This window comes from Sardina pilchardus, chromosome 10 (genome assembly GCF_963854185.1).
Source record: "Sardina pilchardus chromosome 10, fSarPil1.1, whole genome shotgun sequence".
Taxonomy (NCBI): Eukaryota; Metazoa; Chordata; class Actinopteri; order Clupeiformes; family Clupeidae; genus Sardina; species Sardina pilchardus.
In genome coordinates this window covers 27,355,588-27,376,645 of record NC_085003.1, presented here as the reverse complement: position 1 = coordinate 27,376,645, position 21,058 = coordinate 27,355,588, and the positions used below count along the sequence as shown (strand labels likewise).

Here is a 21,058-nt window from a genome sequence, read left to right as displayed (position 1 = left end):
CTGCAGAGTCGTGGTCTAACCCTGAAACAGCTGAGAGGCAGTTACCCTGGGAACCCCACCTGGGGCAGAAGGGCACCCTAGATAAAGAGGGGCTAACCCCACCACCCCCACAACCGTCTCACACACACACACACACACACTCACAGAGACATATACATCTGCTCATATGTTATACAGTACATACTGACACACATACAGACACACACAGACACACAGACACACACACACACACACACACACACACACACACACACACTGAGTCAAATTTGCCGAGACCACTTGGGCTTTAAAAGTGGCCTTAAAAATTCTTTGCTTTCAGGATGAGGGACTGTAGTTCAATCATATGATCAAAGTGGTTCTTCAGAAAAGGCTTACAGTAGAAAAAGACAAAAAGAAAGAGAAAAAAAAAAAGGTTTTAGAACAGTCCACCTCAGAGAACAAACGGAGCACTTTGACTGCCACCGTGTCTGTCACTTTCTCCTGGCTCTGCCTTCCCTGGAAAGCTCTGACATGTCTCTGTTGGCGCTGAAAAGGTCTTGTCCTTTTTTCTGCCGGCTCTTTGCTGCCCACCCACCAATTAAATGGGGAGTGACAGACGCGGACTTCAGATGGAGGAGCCACTTAGAGTCCGCCATCTTGCCCTCGCTTCAGGAAATGCACACACATCAACAGGCTTCGCTGACCAGCCACTTCTCTTCACAGAGAACCTAAAGCATCTCGAAAAGCACTTTCACACACACACACACACACACACACACACACACACACACACACACACACACACACACACACACACACACACACACACACACACACACACACACACACACACACACACACACACACACACACACACACACACACACACACACACACACGTTCTCCACCCAAATCTGCACATAAAGGCATGTAGTGTGTGTGTTTGTGTGTATGTGTATGATGTGTATGTATGTGTGCATGACAAAGGCAAATGCATGGCACAGATTCTTAGATAAGATGCTAACACACACACACACACACACACACACACACTCACTCACACACACACACACACACACACACACAGGCTCATTCCCACCTGAGCTTTGCAGATGTTCCTTTCTAACTGGTGCAAAGAACAGGGACCTTACACACACACATACATACATACATACATACATACTCACATACTGGTAGGCTTAAGGGAAACATTTCAAATGTCAAATCCTTTAAAAACAACTGACAAAAACGACAGCCTTTACAGCACGGATGGAGCACACAGTGCTACACACACACACGCACACACAGATAGAGAGAGGGAGAGAGAGAGAGAGAGAGAGAGAGAGAGAGAGAGAGAGGGGGAGAGAGAGGAAGCCCGTTGTAACAGTTTGCCCCATTTTAGCAAGCCTCGTTTGTTCCAGGCGAAAAAAAAGCAGCGGAAAAAACAAAGGCTCTTGTAACGACACCAAATTAATGACTTCCCCGAGTGATGGCGCGGCGCGGGGGGCTCTAAAGGCACCGCCGCCCGGCCTCCCGCTGCCCTCCCGCCGCCCGGGACCTGGGGACGCCGCGGCCACAGCGGTGCGACTTCTGCACTTGTTTGATTCACAGCTGGTCAGCGCGCCGGCCGGTCCCCAGACACGCTACGATCAGAGGACGGCGTGAGGCAGCTCGGGTCATTAGTGCCAATCAACGCCCAATCGCCAACTGCCGACCGCCTGCCCGCTCCAGATCTGAGTCAGATCTAAGACTGTAAAACACACACTGACTTATGCCAGTGGGGCCTTGGCCACCTAAGGGCTGGCAAGGCTTTGAAAAGAGACTAATAAAAAAAAACAGCATTAAAGACAAAGAGACACAGACAAGGCAGAGACTTATTTCTCAGTAGAAACAATATGTTTAATCAACACAAGGTGCACTTGAGTTTGTCAGTTTTGCAAATTGACTTCTGGCCAATTCAAATAGACCCACATTACATCTTGGACATAAATACACAAACACACACATTCTCTCTCTCTCTCTCTCTCTCTCTCTCTCTCTCTCTCTCTGTGTCAGACACACACACACACACACAAACACACAATTCAGTTAGCTGCAGGGTTTTGTGGAAATGTTGGGTACTTGTGGGTAAGCACCACATGGTCATAATCAAAATTGTCATCCAGGTGAAAAGGCTGCACTTCTTCCCAGTCCACCTGCAGGAGAGACAGTCCATTCAAGAGTATGTAGTTACAGTATATGGATACACACAAACTGTGCATTAAACACACCAAAATACGGCAATAAACATGCTAGAAGGCCTTTACAAGTTTTAGAACAGTGCTGTTGTCTGTGTTTGATAGGTAGTCAACATACTAGTTTTAAACCAAAACTCCTCACTGCTGTTATAAACAGATGCTACAACCCCTGGCAAAAAATATGGAATCACCAGTCTTGAAGGATGTTAATCCAGTTGTTTAATTTTTTAGAAAAAAGCCAGATCACAGACATGACACAAAACTAAGTTCATTTGAAATGGCAACTTTCTGGCTTTAGGAAACATTAAAGGAAATCTAGAAAAAATTAATTAATCAGTAACAGTTGCTTGTTTTAGACCAGCCAGAGGGGAAAGAAATATGGAATCACTCAATTCCAAGGAAAAAAATATGGAATCATGAAAAACAAATTGACAAAAGAACACTTCAACGCACCACTAGTACTTTGTTGCACCACCTCTGGCTTTTATAACAGCTTACAGTCTCTGAGGCATGGACTTAATGAGTGACAATCAGTACTCTTCATCAATCTGGCTCCAACTTTCTCTGATTCCAGTTGCCAGATCAGTTTTGCAGGTTTGAGCCTTGGGATGCAGCATTTTCTTCAAATTCTACTACAGATTTTCAATTGGATTGAGCATTATCGAAGATGTAACGATCGCCGTCTCCCCAATGTCTTTACCTGACATGCAGCCCCATATCATCCAACGACTGAGAAATGTGCATGTTTTCTTCAGGCAGTTGTCTTCATAAATCTCATTGGAATGTGGATATAACTAGATGAAAGTCATATTCAGTGATGAATCGCGTTTCTGCAATGGGCAAGGTGATGATGCTGGAACTTTTGTTTGGTGCCATTTCATTGAGATTAATGAGGACAACTGCCTGGAAAAAACAAGGTCATTGATGATATGGGGCTGCATGTCAGGTAAAGGCATTGGGGAGATGGCGATTGTTACATCTTCAATAATGCTTATATTATTATTTATTATATAAACTTTATATTGACATTTTGGACACTTTTCTTATCCAATCAATTGAAAGGATGTTTGGGGATGATTACATCATTTTTCACGATGATAATGCATCTTGTCATAAAGCAAAAACTGTTGAATTCCTTGAAGAAAGACACATAAGGTCAATGTCATGGCCTGCAAATAGTCTGGATCTCAATCCAATTGAAAATCTGTAGTAGAATTAAAGAAAATGGTGCATCCCAAGGCTTCAACCTGCAAAACTGATCTGACAACTGGAATCAGAGAAAGTTGGAGCCAGATTGATGAAGAGTACTGATTGTCACTCATTAAGTCCATGCCTCAGAGACTGTAAGCTGTTATAAAAGCCAGAGGTGGTGCAACAAAGTACTAGTGGTGCGTTGAAGTGTTCTTTTGTCAATTTGTTTTTCATGATTCCATATTTTTTTCCTTGGAATTGAGTGATTCCATATTTTTTTCCCCTCTGGCTGGTCGAAAACAAGCAACTGTTACTGATTAACTAATTTTTTTCTTGATTTCCTTTAATGTTTCCTAAAGCCAGAAAGTTGCCATTTCAAATGAACTTAGTTTTGTGTCATGTCTGTGATCTGGCATTTTTCTAAAAAATAAAACAACTGGATTAACATCCTCCAAGACTGGTGATTCCATATTTTTTGCCAGGGGTTGTATTACAGTAACTTCTTGTGTATTAGCAGCTTTGCGTCTAAGCCGAAGGACAGTGCTTTATGCAAGTTAAAAGAAACAAAACCACATTAATACCATATTAATTGCCCCCGTGTATTAACTTCTTAGCTGAAGAAATTTTGCAAAATCGTTGTATAAGCCGTGGCTAATACTGTAGTTGGGAAATTACGGTGAACAAAATGGTGTATACATTGTTCAGCTACAAGTAACCAACTTGTGTTTCTTGAAAATCAAACCCATTGACCATTGTGTGTATCCACACCTGCTCGAAAGTTATCACCGTGTGTGTGTTTGTGAATCACTGCTGTCAGGTTGCATTGTGTGTTCTCCCTGAGAGGGGCCTGTGGAGGGTGCTGTGTGTGATCTCCCGACAACTCGCCGGCGGAGTGTGTTACCTGTTCCCCTGACAGCTCACTGGTGGGGTGTGTTACACGTTCCCCCGATTGCGAGCTGATGGAGTGTGTTGCGTTTACTGTGGAGGACATCTCCAGCTGGGTGGAGTGGATGACGGAGGAGGTGTGTGTAGACAGACTCCTTTCCTCCACCTCCCCTGGCAGCAGACTGCACCCTGTAGGGGAGAAAGGAGCCTCATTACTACAGTATAATACTAAAATACTGGACCTCACAGTAGGAAGACTACACCACAATTTGATTTCACATAAATATCCAATGTCTTTATCTTTTACATGTATTCCTTTAGCAGATGTTTTCATCCAAAGCGGCTTTCAGAGGAGATTTTATTTATTTTATTTTTATTTATTTATTTAAAGAGGAATGCCTCTTGACGCATTTATTCAATTCAAATCAAATTGTATTCATCTAGCACTAAAACAATTGAAATTGTCTCAAGGTGCTTCAAACAGGCCAGAACCGGAACCTCACATTCAGACAGGATGAGGCCAGCAGCGACGTAATCACGAGAGACCACGGAATGATGAAAATTCAGCGACTTGTTGCAATTACAGGCAAAATAACCACTGGCAACTCCAAACCACACAACAACAAATCTAAACTAATTGCAGCTTTTGTGGAAATATGTGAAGCACTGGATCTCTACTCAGTGGGTCTTAACGACTGTGTTTACATCCACTTCAGTATCTTAGTCATCATATGCGGATTTTTACCATCTTCAGGATATGGTGGTAACATGAACACAGAGATAACTGGTTAATATCCCTGTATACATGTCATGATCAATACTAGTATCCCGGTTACCAACCATAGAGTTCTATTATCTCAGATGTACGTGCTTGCATAAGAAACCATAATAATATGGTGTATAAATGGAACTGGTCTCCTGATCTCTCTCAGAGAACTCCAGCTCGCATAACCAGATCTGGTATTGTTATCTAACCTTGCCCTACCAAACACTCTACCAGATCAGCCACAGAAGCATAATGTTAATACTATGGTGTTAGACGTATCTAGATCTAAATAGTTGTGCATTTCAGATTAAACAATACCAATGATGGAATGTTACTTGTTTTCAGGGCTATTGTCCTCCACGCCACAACACACGTGGTTCCAATGCTGGACCAATTGAGAAAAGGCATGGAGCTCTATAGCATGAAAATTTGGTGTTGTTATCTAACCTTGCCCTACCAGGCACTCTACCAGATCAGCCGCAGAAGCATAAGGTGACATAGAATGGAAATATTTTTTTTCTTGGTTTTCATGAATTATGAGAGGTTGTGCATAAACAAAGAGCTATCATGAACATGAATCATGGTTGTGCCCTCCTTCATATGAAAATCTTGAACTTAGAAATAGACACTAAAAAATGGGTGAATTAGAAAAGAGCCTGCTTATGATGTCAGACATCGCAATGCCATTGAAGTTCAATTGGGGTTGCCAAAGAAGGGCGCCATTTAGTCAAACAGACCATTTCAATACCCAGCCTAAATATATGGTTTCATTAGTCTTGTAAAATTGCAATTGAGTTTATTTTTTTAAATCAAAGTTGAATATATACTATTCTAACATCAGAGAACACAGTGCAATACTCAATTCATCCATTCTATGTCACCTTTAATACAATGGTGTTAGACGTATCTAGATCTAAATAGTTGTGCATTTCAGATTGAACAGGTGTGCCAGCAGTCTCTCAAGTGAGGTTGAACTGTGCATACATGTAATTGGCTGACAGCGCAGGCTCCATGCATGGCAGGTAGGAGCTCCACCAGACACATTTTCATTAAGGCCACACAACTCCACTTGGCTGAATTATCCTGACTTGAAGGAGATTCCCCACATCAACATCCACCAAATCTCAAGACCACTTAAAAACCCGAGACCGTGTCTTCAGGCTCAATTTTGGCTGTTCAGAGGTAGAGTGATTAGAAACAGGAAAACTTCAAATGTCTTATGTAGATCACCACAACTATTTATGCGAGTCAAAAAACTTGCAATCCACCGAGGAAGCAGTCATTATGGGCCGGCTGAGATTGATCGCTGTGAAAATGAATGCAGTCATGAACATTAGCACCAGGCATCAGCCTCTCTGTCAAACTAACTTAGGGCCTTGAGAAAACATCAACAAACCGAACAGATGTGCCTCAAAGAGCCAGGAGCCAAACAAAACTGGAGCTATGACAGCGCCTGTCAGGTCACATGTGTCGGGTTAGGGGGTGGAGGGTGGAGTGTGTGGGGGGATGGAGGAGTGGGTGCTTGAGAGGTGGAGTCTTTCTTCTTCACACCATCAGGAGGTGGCTAGAGGCACCTCAGCATGACAGGGCTCTTGTCACACGCACACACATACACACACACACACACACATGTACACACACAGAGCAGAAAAGTTAAGAGGCCTTCTGAAGCCTGAGGAGAAAAAGTGGGGCGACCTCTGAACACCGTGGTGGACAATGTGGGAGCAATACTCTTGTAAAACTACCCTGAACACCCATCAACACACACATGCACACACAGACACACACAGACACACACACACACACACACACACACACACACACACACACACACACACACACACACACACACACACAGACACACACAGACTCTGTCCACCTCTCAGCTTACTTGCTCCCCACCACCCCCACACACACTCAGCAAGGCGTGTTGGCAGTGAAGGGGGACGATGCTGATCTTAATTAAACAGCTAATTACTCTGGCAGTGAAAGTCATACTCTGGCTTCTGGGGAGATGCCCAGCGTCTTGGGAAGGAGGGAGAAGTGGTAGGGTGGATAAGGAAGGGTGCAGGAGAGAGAGAAAGAGACAGATAGATAGTGATAAATGGACGGGAGGAGAGAAAGGGATAGACAGAAAAAGAGAGAGAGAGAGAGAGAGAGAGAGAGGGAGAGGAAGAGGAGTGATATCCTGATCCATGATGAGCGTGCCCTCTCGGCGGATTCCAGAAATCCCACTCTGCTCTGGGGATAGTAACAGAGGAGGGCGCCTCGTCTCTCTCTATCTCTCTCTCTCCCCCTCTCGTCTCCCTCTCCCTCTCTCTCTCTCTCTCTCTCTCCCCTATCTCTCTTTCTCCCTCTCTCTGAAGGTCATTAGTGGCGGGCCCGGGCAGGGCCGTGAGCGGAGCGGGCCGGGCAGCACGGCGCATGTTAATGAGTGCGGAGGTCACCCCCGCGGGTTCCCTGGGCGCCGCCGACACGCCTGTCCTAATCACGACGCATTAGGCTCCGCCAAGTGAACGAGGAGCCGGAGAACAGCCGCCCGCGACCCCCGACGACCTCCACAACAGTGAGCAGCACACCCATCCCTCTACACACACACACACACACACACACACACACACACACACACACACACACAGGCAAGCCACACACACACATGTGCATGCCACACACACATGCATACACATCAAAGCCCTAAGTGCACTGAGAACACACCTGTCAGCGATCTAAAGGTGCAGCAAAGGATGGATGGATGGATGGATGGATGGATAGATAGATAGATTAGGGATGTCACGAGAACCGATACTTGCGATACCTCTCGATTCTAAAATGAAAAAACACCGGCGATGCCTATTTTTTTGAAGCACCGTAAGCACCGACGACAGCATAAGCATCGGTGCTGCGACTCTTCCGGAACTGGTGGGGGCAATAGGCTACAGTGTTTCCCACACATAGGCTAGACTAATTTGTGGCGATGCGCCACAGGTTCAGCATCGGCAGCCACATATTGTTTCGTTACTTTTTATTTATTTATTTATCTATTTTTTAACGGTATTGAAAAACACGCAACATTCGTTAAGCTGAATTTCCTTTCCCTGCTCTCCCTCTCTGTCACTCACGCGTCTGTCTCTCATGCACACACATATGCACACACACACAAACTCTCCCCTCCGTGCACACAGCGTCTGTCTCCATGAAAACCAACCAGATCATTCCTGGAAGCGTGGTCGTACTGATGCACCTGACGCCGCACACATTTAATCCAAATAAAACATTCACAATCGTGAACGCAATGACGCACAGAAGACGACTAGCTAAATTGCTGTTTAAAATCCGGTTAGCATCATTAGCTAGTCTATGCTGCAGACATTAAAACTCTTGCATTCAAGTTGACTGACCATCTCAATACCAATGTTTTTCAACTCCAAGACTTAAAAGGTTCTGTCCCAAGGAGAAAAAGTAGCTTACCTTGAAACTTAAACACATGTGGGGAAACTGAACAGTCCAACCAGTAGAGTAAGATAAGCTTAGCCTGCTACTTTGTTTACAAAATGTTGAGGCTTCAACCAGACAGCTGAATTTAAGAGGTGGAGTTGTAATATGAATAGTAGGCTATAATCTGCATAAAGTTTGCTGCTAATGAAGATCAGAAATTTCATATAGAATGTATAAATAGTTACAGAATGTGTGTTGGTTTCAAATAAAGACTTTACATCTTGTAAAAAAAAATCATTCACATTGTATGAAAGCAGAGCGATAAAAAGGCGATGCAAGTTGTTGGTTTTTATACAATCCATTAGAAAAGTGATTTAATTATGTGTAAGCCTATGTGATATGCTCGCAATTGGATACTGTATTCTGTTATGCTCTGTATGTTATAGAAATTATATTTCAGTGTTCTGCAAATATTTCAATAAAGAAATTCATTAAGTACATGGGATTTTAGAAAATCCTTTTTTTAACGATAGTATCGAATTTGGCATCGAGAATCGTGTAATTTTACTGGTATTGGCACCGACTACTGATTTTTTGGTATCGTGACACCCCTAAGATAGATAGATAGATAGATAGACAGATAGGGATAGATGATAGAGGGATGCGTATACAGTAGATATACAATATATCTATATGCATCTACATAAATAAATAGATAGAGGGATGAAGAGATAGATAGAGGGAGAGTTGGATGGATAGATGAATGGAAGGAGGGATGAATACGGTAAGTGGATGGATGTATTGTTCTCTCCTCAGCTCCTCTGCCTCGCCTCACTCTCCTGACACCTCTGCAGAGGGAAAATTAGCCATGCAAATGCAGGTGAGGTTCAGGGCCCCAGCCTCCACTAGTCAGCAGCTTTGACTGACACCCAGGAGGCAGCATCAAAGGGGCTGGGCTTTTTTTTCACATCGCTTGGCACAAATCAGCCGTTAAAAACCCACCACAACCCCGCACACACACATGTATACACATACACGCACACACACACACCTGCCTGACTCTCTCTTCTTCACCTGTGCTCACTGACCTGGACACACACACACACGCACGCGCACACACGCGCACACACACACACACACACACACACACACACACACACACACACACACACACACACACACACACACACACACACACACACACACACACACACACACACACACACACACACACACACACACACACACACACAAGCACCCACACTTACCACCTTAACGTGCATACATGCACAAATCTATCCCCTCCCAAATGTACATCACAAAACACGGCTAATGGCAGTGTTACAGAAACCATATGTATAATGGGTGAACTGATGACTGGCCGTTAAGCTGGTTAACCTCCATCGCCCTTAAAAGTGAGTTCCTTATTGCACAGAGCAGCAGCCACTGCTCGTGTCTCTGATGAGGGGGCAGCCACAGCAGCAATTTGCATTCATCGTATCCTCTTAATGAATGGTAATATATTTAAATCAAGTAGAATGACAGTCCTAATTACAGAAATGGCAGGCACATGGTATTCACTAAACCCTATTAAATGTAAGGTGAACCCCTTAAATGCCTTACGTACGCCCGTGCAGAGAATATTTATTAAAACTTTGCTTTATCTGAGCTTTTAAAATTTTTTACGGTGGGCCGTTTCGGAGGAACAGCTTCGAGATTAATTCTCCACAGAAGCCGGTTCTTCTCTGCCTCCCTCTGAAAACGAGGAGAGATTTGTGTAAGCTCTATAAAGTTGTATTCTTTTGAATTATTCGAAATTATGCGTGACCTAACATGAGACTGTGCCTGACAGAACACTGAATAAACGGCCTTTTGCTATATAAAGGGAGAGTGGTGATGAACCCAATTTGGGAAAAAAACAGAAAGGCTGTGAAAGAGCGAGAGAAAGAGAGAGAGAGAGCAGTACCTTGTAAGTCATCGTTGTTGTCCTCCACCCTCAAGGCTGCATTGTCCAAGCTGTTGCTCAGCTGCATAAAGAGAAAAGGACGAAAGAAAGGAAGAAAGAAAGAAAGAAAGAAAGAAAGAAAATCTTTTTCTAAGCCATCCATTATTGCACAAACTCCCCTTATTTATCTTGCATATGGGAACAGACATTTGGAGACAATAAATGTGTACATAACAATGCAGTGAAGCAGAACCAGCACCCCACTTCCACTGAGAGCTGTGGGTGTGAATGTGAGCCTTGCTAACCAGCCTTCCCCAAAGGCAAAACATTGGCATCCAACCCTGGCGCCTCCGCAACACTGGCAATGCTCAAAACTCTAACCCTGCTAGTATTTGACTAATCGGATTGATTGTCCGTCCGCTGTTTTTTGTTTGGCGCTGAAGCCTTAATGCACCGGAGGACTATTCGCCTGCAAATCAGGTCCATTACCTCATATCAGCCTTGCAGCGACAGCGCTAGATCTGATTGAGATGGAGCTCAGCTTTCGCGTGGAGACTCTACACAACCAACGCGCCGACAAAAAACAAATTGCGTTATTTTTATCCCCCCCCCCCTTTTCTTTTCCCTCTTCATATCTGTCCATCTCCATTGCTGTCAGTCCCCCTGGACTAAAAGGTAAATATGAGACGCTATCTGACAACATCAGCTCCGCTACGCGGTTAGCAGATGTACAGTATCGACAGTCCCCGGGCCTGCTAATCGGAATCGCACAGAAATCAATACCTGGCTGAGCAACGGAGCCAAGCCGGCTGAGGCGTTGGTCACGAACATGCAAAACTCGACACACACACACACACACCTTAAACCCTGCAGCTCGGATGCACCTCCTGAAACACACACTTGCATTCTTAATATGCCTCTCAGAACAGGCAGAAGGGGAAAATAGAAGAGCAGAGGAAAGGAGAGAAGATAAAAAAAGAAAGATGGGAGGCAAACGGATGGTGTGATTAACAGACTGCAGAGAGAGAGGGGAGGAGGAGGAGAGGAGAGGAGAGGAGAGGGCGAGAGGGGAACGAAAGAGAGAGGCTCCGCTGTACAAACTGTTCTGTTCCTCGGCTCTGACTGACAGAGGGATTCAGGTCTGTTTCTGCAGCTCTATGGGTTTGAAGAAACGAGGCCCTGAATGCTCCCAGGCCATGGAAAACAAAAGAGCCAGGAAGAGTAATGCATGTACTGTACTGTACGTAACACGTAATGAAAGCCAGCAGGGCTCACTTCTGACACACACCCACACGCACACCATACAGAACATTTAGAGTTGAGCTACAGCAGGTCTTTCAGCACGCCTACAGTTTAGTCTATACGCGGTAAAGGACTTTTTGCTCACCTACTCTTTCTCTCCCTGATGAGCCACACAGAGCAGCGCAACAGAAGAAGCTAAAATTAACCGTCAGGACGACGACCAAGGACAGAGGTTTGGCATTTAAGGCTGCCGGCTAGACTGAAGAAAACCGCAGCCCTTGGCATGAATCAATCTCACTTGGGGCCCTGGAGAGGGCGTAGACGGAGGATCTAAAAAGCCAGTGACCTCAGGCAGGTCAGACGCGTCCCGCCGTCTTCTCAGATTGGCGACCCCGTCCCCTGCGCGGCCGTCCCTCGTGACCTCAGGGCCAGCGTTTCGGCGAGTGTCCCTTGGCTCTTCAGTCCTCAGGGTTTCTGTAAGCACCACAATGGGGAAGACTGACTGATACTGATATGGGAGCTAATGCTCACAATTACACCGATAAACACAACCGTTCAAAAGTCACTTAGAGTCACTTAGAAATGTCCTTGTTTTCATCATGAATGTTGTAAATGACTGTTGTAGAAAAAAATGGCTGACCTTTAAAGCAATATATTGCCCATTATCAGAAACCATTCACCGAATGTCCCAAAGGCACATTCATTTGACTAATCTGATGTCATTTACTGTAAAAGGCTCACTGAGAAAACATTGGAGAACCCTTTACAGGTATGTACAGTAAGCACGTGTAAAGTGAAAACTGCTGCTCTGGTTAAAAAAAAAACTATGCACCTGATCTCAGCTGGTATTGTCTATAATGGAGTGGAATGGAAATATCTAAGTGACCCCAAACTTTTGAATGGCAGAGAACATTTGCATTTCATTACATGTACTGTATATTTATATCTATATGTGTACATACCGTACTGTATCACAGGTGAGATACTGTACAATACACTGCAGTATAGGTTCAATCTAAAGAGGTTTAGCAAATTAGATTAACTGACCCAAGTTAGATTAACTACATCCAAATTAGATTCATTGACCCAAGTTTGTCACTAAGCTGCACACTTGAAAAACATCCCTCTGAACTCTTGCCGGTGGTGATGCTGGTATTGCACTGTGCCATACCAGGTGAGATACAGCGCACCAGGGCTGTCACTAGACCCAATACTCTACTGGGGCACAGTCCAATCTAATGATAATAATAATCTGCTGCCAAAGAGGACTTACAGGAGATTCAGGAGCTAGTTAAAAACTTTAACTTATTACCTCGGCCGAGGAGGTTATGTTTTCATGGTTTTCGTAGATTGGACTGTACCCAAGTAAATCAGTTTTTAACTAGTTCCTGTTGTCTCTTTGGCAACAGATTATCATTATCATTAGATTGGACTGTACCCAAGTAAATGATAATCTGTTGCCAAAGAGGCTACAGGAACTAGATAAAAACCTTACCTTGTTTACTGTTGGCACGTGTCCCAGTAAAATGGGCCTACCGGTAGTGATGCCCATGCAGACTGCTGACTGGTGTGTTCTGCGGGACACTGACCTGGGTTCAGCTGCGTGAAGGAGGCCAGGAACTGGGAGTAGCTCTGCTCTGGCGCGCTGCAGATGAGATCCAGAGTAGCGGCCACTGCTTGGTCGTGCTGCTGGCCACCGCCTGAAGGGGGCGTTGTACCTGGCATCCTACTCTTTGCTGAAGGCCTGACCTGAGGGATGAACAAGAGCTTGTGAGACTGATGCTGATGGAGGGTTGGAAACTCAACAAGATTGATGACACTGACGAGCAGAGAGGCCAGGATTACAAAATTGAGATAGACAGAGAGAGAGAGAGAGAGAGAGAGAGAGAGACAGAGAGAGAGAGAGAGAGAACGAGAGGAGAGGGGGATAGAGAGAGTGATGGTCAGTTAAGTCAAAAAATGACTGACGATGACAAGCCGACGGGTCTCCCTCCATAACACTCTCCCACATCACGGCCACATTAGATTCGAATTAGGGGAGAAGTTATGCTTGCGAGAGAGTCCAGCACAATTATGGCCACCAAACACAATGTATGGCAGCCCTCCGCCGTAAAGGAGCGACGAGCGAGTGTGTGTACACGGGCGTGTGTGTGTGTGTGTGTGTGTGTGTATGTGTGTGTGTAAGACAGGAAGGGGGGTGCGGGTGTGTAGCCAAGGCCACGTCAGCACATCGGTGCTGTCACGGGGCCCCATTCGTCACCTGGCTCCTCGGGGCGCCATCGGGGAGCGGCTCCACTGCGCTGCTGCTGCTGCGGCTGCATTAAGCGGGACAGAAACAGGTGCTGGGGCCGCCGCTAATTACGCGCCTCCATCAATTACGCTCCACGCCAGGCCCCGCATGGCCTCGGGCCCGCTGCCTGGCACAGCTCCCTGCGCTCAGTGCCTGTACCCTAGCACTACACACATATACACACACACGCACACACACACACGCACACACACACGCACACCACTCACGCATGCACGCACACATGCACGCACAGCACTCACGCATGCACGCACACACATACACACGCACGCACGCACACCACACCACACGCACGCGCACTTTCCATTCAGTCCCTATACCCTATTACCAAAGTACACACACACACACACACACACACGCACATGCCTTCCTCTCAGTCCCTGAGTCACCTCACCACCACTCCACACACACACACACAAAGATGTAGATGTAGGCACACACACAAACACACACACGCACGCACGCACGCACGCACGCACACACACACACACACACACACACACACACACACACACACACACACACACACACACACACACACACACACACACACACACACACACACACACACACACACACACACACACACACACACACACACACACACACACACACACACACAAAGATGTATGTAGATGTAGACACACACACACACACACACACAAAGATATAGATGTAGACACACACACACACACACACACACACACACACACACACACACACACACACACACACCCCTCCATCGACACTATATCGCAGCAGCACTGGGTGAAGCGGAGGGGAAAAAACCCTTTCCAGTGGGGCTTAGGTTTTGCTCCCTGCGCCGCCGCCACCGGGGATGAAACCAGCTTGTTTTTCCCAGGCGCTCACACACACACACACACACACAGCACACAGATGAGAACAGAATGTGCAAAGCATCATAAGAACAGCCCTGCAGTGCATTGGAATGATACAAAATCCTGTTTTACATTTCAGCTGCACAGGCCAGGCAGGGAGGGGGGTGTGTACAGGGGGTGAGGACAGGGGAGGAGGAGGGGGGGGTATGCACCTCCACTACCACCACCACCACCACCTCTCCTCCTTCCACAGGTGCAGACGGGCTGCTGGTGTTTTTCTCAGCTCTGGTGCGGGTGTGGAGCAGTACGCCGCGAGCTGCTCGAGCCTTTGTTTTACTCTGTCTCCCTCTTGCTCAGCAGCCTCTTCGAACAAAACATTATGCTAATGAGCTCCAAACAGCTGCTCCTCACTGTCAGCCTTTCTGTGTGTGTGTGTGTGTGTGTGTGTGTGTGTGTGTGTGTGCATGACAGTTATGTCTATTACACTGTGTGTGTCTGGTTATGTGTGTGTGTGTGTGAGAGAGAGAGAGAGAATCGGTGTGGTGTCAGTGTTTGCATTGTAGAGAATGTGTTGCGTATTTCTCTCTCTCCCTCTTTCCCTCTCTACCCCTCTCTCTCTCTCTCTCTCTCCTCTCCTTCTTCACAAGCCGCTCCAGGGACACACCGGGCACAAATGGTTAATGGAAAACAAGCAGTACGTGATCTGATAACCTGCTGACTCTACCCACTTCAAGTGTGAGTCACGTGTGCAGTGTTTACCTATCAGGCAGACACCTCTTCACTCCATGCTGTCCAACACACACACACACACACACACACACACACACACACACACACACACACACACACACACACACACACACACACACACACACACACACACACACACACACACACACACACACACACACACACACACACACACACACACACACACACCTCCTCACTCCATCCTGTCCAACACATAGGAAACTACTACACACAAGGGCCTGGGGCAACAGGCTACTCCGAGATGTTGCCATACGATAATTGTTGTCATTATTGCCGTCATCATCATTATTATCAAAGACATAAACTTCACAATCATCTTAAAAAGGGGGAAAAAAAACATAAAAACAACATAATATCATGAATAAAAAAGAGGATGCCTTAATGGGTGCAACAGCAACTGTTGATCAAATGATATTGAAGACTCACAACACTTCCAATCATCTACTGACCCTCATACCCTTACTATTCACTGCCTACCGTGTACACTTAGTGACACCTTACGAGGACCACTATGAGCATTCAGTGGAGTCAATGGGGAGAAAATAAACATAGAAATGGATAGCGCTGCGATACTTCCACTGTTTAACTGCGTCTCGACAACCACCTGAGTGGTCCACTTGAACAGTGCAAGTGCATGTCAAGCAAAAGGGTCAAGAAAGAACAAATGACCGGAACAGACAGGAATCAGGCCGGAAACATTTAGTTGGCCAGCGACACGCACACACACACAGGTAGAATGGACACTGAAGACCTGAGAGCTCATCATCTCTGTAACGATTTGGAAACTCAACAAGATTGATGACACTGACGAGCAGAGAGGCCAGGATTACAAAATTGAGATAGACAGAGAGAGAGAGAGAGAGAGAGAGAGAGAGACAGAGAGAGAGAGAGAGAGAGAACGAGAGGAGAGGGGGATAGAGAGAGTGATGGTCAGTTAAGTCAAAAAATGACTGACGATGACAAGCCGACGGGTCTCCCTCCATAACACTCTCCCACATCACGGCCACATTAGATTCGAATTAGGGGAGAAGTTATGCTTGCGAGAGAGTCCAGCACAATTATGGCCACCAAACACAATGTATGGCAGCCCTCCGCCGTAAAGGAGCGACGAGCGAGTGTGTGTACACGGGCGTGTGTGTGTGTGTGTGTGTGTGTGTATGTGTGTGTGTAAGACAGGAAGGGGGGTGCGGGTGTGTAGCCAAGGCCACGTCAGCACATCGGTGCTGTCACGGGGCCCCATTCGTCACCTGGCTCCTCGGGGCGCCATCGGGGAGCGGCTCCACTGCGCTGCTGCTGCTGCGGCTGCATTAAGCGGGACAGAAACAGGTGCTGGGGCCGCCGCTAATTACGCGCCTCCATCAATTACGCTCCACGCCAGGCCCCGCATGGCCTCGGGCCCGCTGCCTGGCACAGCTCCCTGCGCTCAGTGCCTGTACCCTAGCACTACACACATATACACACACACGCACACACACACACGCACACACACACGCACACCACTCACGCATGCACGCACACATGCACGCACAGCACTCACGCATGCACGCACACACATACACACGCACGCACGCACACCACACCACACGCACGCGCACTTTCCATTCAGTCCCTATACCCTATAGCCAAGACCAGGCCACATAGGGCCTCATTCTGGCCTAAGGACAAGAGCAATCCTGCCAAATTACAGACACACTGCATCTAGAGTACCACAGAAATCACTAAGCAATTAGCCTAATAAGACACGCAGATTGGTTATTGTTATTTCAAGATGGTTGGTTATTATTATTATTGTTGCAATTGTTATTATTATTGGCCTATTACACATGAGGATGTAAAATGGAAAAAGTAGTACAGGAGTCATTATATATTTAAGACATCTGGCTAATGCTAGAGTAAAGTGATTATCTGTGCACTTTTTATGAACATAGGGCACACACAGTGCTCTGCAAAACAAGTCGCAGCTCAGCAATTAAGAATAACAGTTAGAGGTAGCCTAGGCTCGTCTTAATTTGAAGGTTTTTTTAGCTCTTTGCCTCCAGTAGGTAATTGTCTTTCCCCAGAAGGGTGCTTTTATGTTGTCTGATGTTTAATCGTAAACTACTGCCAAATGACCCTGAAAATAAATATAGATGAAATAACACAGAGAGGGGTAAAGTAATGCCAAAATGCTGGAACGCTAAACGTTTGTTGTTGTTGTTTTTCAGGGTAGGGGCCCCTGACACCTGCCAGCCAGAGTCACAGGCAGTTAACCTCAACAACATTAGAAACTCATCCGAATCAGCCAAGCTGCACAAACAAGCGTACCAACTCCAACGTTACTAGTCTCTACTGCATTCTCCTCCTGCAGGGTTGCAAGAATCCAACAGCACTAAATTTGTGAGGATATTTTTCTTTAGTGCAGGTAAGAAGGTGGGATCTAAAATGGGATGGCTTCGATTAGGATTAAGCAGTAGTAGGTAGACAGGTGCTGAAGTTGACTGTCTGCATAGTAGCCAACTCTCAGTGATTCCCTGTTTAGGATGTGCAAGCATAACATTAATTGTTATAATCACGCTTCATGCTATTCATTTCCAAATAACGTTAGGCTATAGGTTAACCTGAAACTGAAGGTCTGTATCGTAGTTGTTCTTCGTTGAGTTAGCTAGGACAACTAATAGCTAATTAGCTGGTAATTACTGTTAAACCTCTAGCGATAATACAGATATTACAAAATAAGCACGTTATGATATCTTGAAAGTTACGATTAAGCAACATAAAATAATGCAATGACAAACCTATCTTTAGTCCTTGTGTGGGTAACGTTAATCCAGCACGGGAAAACTGCGACAAGTTAGGCAACCGTGTTTGTGTTGTGGTCAAAACTAAACGCAGCTATTTGTAAAAACAAAGGCGCATTGTTGAAACTTTTGTTTCCATACCATGGGGCATTTGAAGATAAATGTTCAGATTAAAAAATAAAGACATAACGAGTTTCGAATTCTGAAGAGTTGTCTGCTCTGGCTCTGTTACTGCTTTCAATGTTCCCGCAAACCATGGCAATGTTTTCCCGAACGGAATGCTGGGAAATGAGGCTTTAATTCATTGGATTCTATGTAAGGAAGTATGACAAAAACTACAAGTAGGCTACTTTATAGTGCATCAGTAACCATCCCACTAGAAAACGATATCAACTACTACAGTGGTCCTGGTTTTGCAACTCACATACATAATAATGTATTATTTAATAAAAACACATTTATTTAAATTCTCAATGACTTTATCATAATTAACACTATTTCAATAAATTCTGTCCTCAGCTCTCCACCCTACCATGTCCATTCAGCCCCTGACTGCAGTTAACTGTTCGAGTCTTCTGCAACCTGGCTGCTCCTTGCTGCAGCTGGATGGTGATACTCTCCTCTTCGGGCAGAAGGGCTGGCCCAAGCGCTCTTGTCCCACAGGTATCTTTGGGGTACGAATAAAGAACAACGAGTTTAAGCTGCGCCCCATCACTTTCTCCAACAACTCCTGCTACCTGCCACCCCTGCGCTGCCCTGCGGTGGCTCGGATGGAGTCCCGAGACGAGAGCCCTGAGGCCTACCTGATCCACGGCGGCCGCACCCCCAACAACGAGCTGTCGGCGGCGCTGTACGTCGTGAGCGTGGACAGCCGCGGCTGCAACCGCAAGCTGACCCTACGCTGCGAGGAGAAGGAGCTGGTGGGGGAGGTTCCCAGCGCTCGCTACGGCCACACGGCCAGCATGGTGCACAGCCGCGGCAAGAGGGCCTGCGTGCTGTTCGGGGGGCGCTCGTACCGGCCGCCGGGCCAACGGACCACCGAGACGTGGAACAGCGTGGTGGACTGCCCCCCGCAGGTGTTCCTTGTCGACCTGGAGTACGGCTGCTGCTCGGCCCACTACCTCCCCGAGCTTACTGACGGCCAGTCCTTCCACCTGGCGCTGAGCCGAGGAGACAGCGTTTACCTCCTGGGGGGCCACACGCTGTCTTCCGACTCAAGACCCCCCCGCCTGTACCGCCTGCGCGTCGAGCTTCTGCTGGGGAGCCCCAAGTTGTCCTGCGAGGTTCTGGACAACGGCCTGTCCATCACCAGTGCCATAGCGACGCGCCTGGGCTCCGGGCACGAGTACGTCATCCTGGGCGGCTACCAGTCAGACCAGCAGAAGCAGCTGCAGTGCTGCTCGGTGGTTCTGGACGAAACCGGGATCCGCATCGAGCCGCGGGAGGCTCCTGCCTGGAACGGGGAGATCTGCGGCAGCCGGGTGTGGTTCGGGGGCAGCCTGGGGGAAGGCCACGCCCTCGTCGGCGTCCCCGCCGAGGGAAACCCGGCGCCTGCCGACGCCTTCTACCTGTACCAGGTGAGTTTCAAGCAGGAAGGAGGAAGCGAGGAGCTCACGCAGGGCTGCAGCCAGGAGTCCACCGACATGGACGACTCCACTCCGCTGGAGGACTCCGAGGAGCTCTACTTCGGCCGCGACCCCCACGAGCTGGAGATGCTGGCCAGCGACGGCGAGGGCGACACGTACAACGAGGAGGACGAGGAGGACGAGTCGCAGACGGGCTACTGGATCCGCTGTTGCTCCGGCTGCCAGCTGGACGGCAACACGTGGGAGCCCTTCTACTCCACGGAGCTCACGCGGCCCGCCATGATCTTCTGCTCCAGGGGCGAGGAGGGGCACTGGGTGCACGCCCAGTGCATGGAGCTGCCCGAGCACGTCCTGGTGCGACTCTCCCAGAACAACAGCAGGTACTTCTGCCCGGACCACGCCGGCCAGGGGCGTCAGGAGAGTACGCCGCCACGCCAGGAGATGCCCGTCAAGCGCGTACCCATGAAGACGCTCCACAGGAAGGCCCCTGTCAAGCTCAACATGACCCCCACCAAGAAGAGCTTCCTGAGAAGGCTGTTCGACTGACCGCCGCGCCTATTAGGGCCTCCGATGGCTTCAGCATTTGCCATGCAAACCTTGTGATGTTGCTCAATATGTATTGATTGAATGTGAATGTGGACTCAAAGTGTATTGCTAAATCTTTAATGAAATATGACCTATGTGTATTGGATGATATAACATGTATTTCACATGTGTTTTGTATTACATTTCATTTTATAATTCAATAAAATATTTGTATTCATTTAAATCTCAAGGCTAGATTGGCTTATTTGTATTGCCTTATTCATTATTAATTATGTTTTCTTGACTGTGTGGATAAACTGAGTCTCAGTTCACCAAAGTATGCATCATTTAAAAGAATATTGATATAACATGATTGTTGCACATAACGCTGTAAAATGCATTTGAATGAAGTCATGTGTGGGTTTCAAATTCTTTATTTTCAATCAATCAGAACACAACAAAAGTCTTAAGTATCATACAGTCAATAATTACAGCAACAAATATTGAAAACAACTGTTATCATAATGGCAATTAATCAAACAGAAAAGACAGCAGTTAATCAATAAATCATC

At 46.7% G+C, this 21,058-nt stretch overlaps 2 protein-coding genes across 4 annotated transcripts; one reads left to right on the top strand and one right to left on the bottom strand.

Annotated features, from left to right (window-relative positions):
• Positions 1 to 1,900: 1,900 nt before the first annotated feature.
• Positions 1,901 to 18,644, bottom strand: iftap (intraflagellar transport associated protein). 3 transcript variants are annotated; one of them, XM_062548047.1, is made up of 6 exons: positions 18,517 to 18,644; positions 13,270 to 13,429; positions 11,979 to 12,154; positions 10,460 to 10,520; positions 4,309 to 4,481; positions 1,901 to 2,174 (listed from the first exon to the last, which is right to left on the bottom strand). In XM_062548047.1, the coding sequence occupies exons 1-6, from the start codon at positions 18,517 to 18,519 to the stop codon at positions 2,064 to 2,066; spliced, it is 684 nt and encodes a 227-aa protein (XP_062404031.1). In that variant the 5' UTR covers positions 18,520 to 18,644; the 3' UTR covers positions 1,901 to 2,063. The 3 variants fall into 3 exon arrangements, with proteins under 3 accessions (XP_062404031.1, XP_062404033.1, XP_062404032.1); XM_062548049.1 differs by having other exon boundaries at positions 12,027 to 12,154; XM_062548048.1 differs by having other exon boundaries at positions 18,373 to 18,619.
• rag2 (recombination activating gene 2) lies at positions 17,904 to 20,724 on the top strand. The gene is made up of 2 exons (XM_062548046.1): positions 17,904 to 17,999; positions 18,895 to 20,724. The coding sequence occupies exon 2, from the start codon at positions 18,909 to 18,911 to the stop codon at positions 20,505 to 20,507; it is 1,599 nt and encodes a 532-aa protein (XP_062404030.1). The 5' UTR covers positions 17,904 to 17,999; positions 18,895 to 18,908; the 3' UTR covers positions 20,508 to 20,724.
• Positions 20,725 to 21,058: the final 334 nt, after the last annotated feature.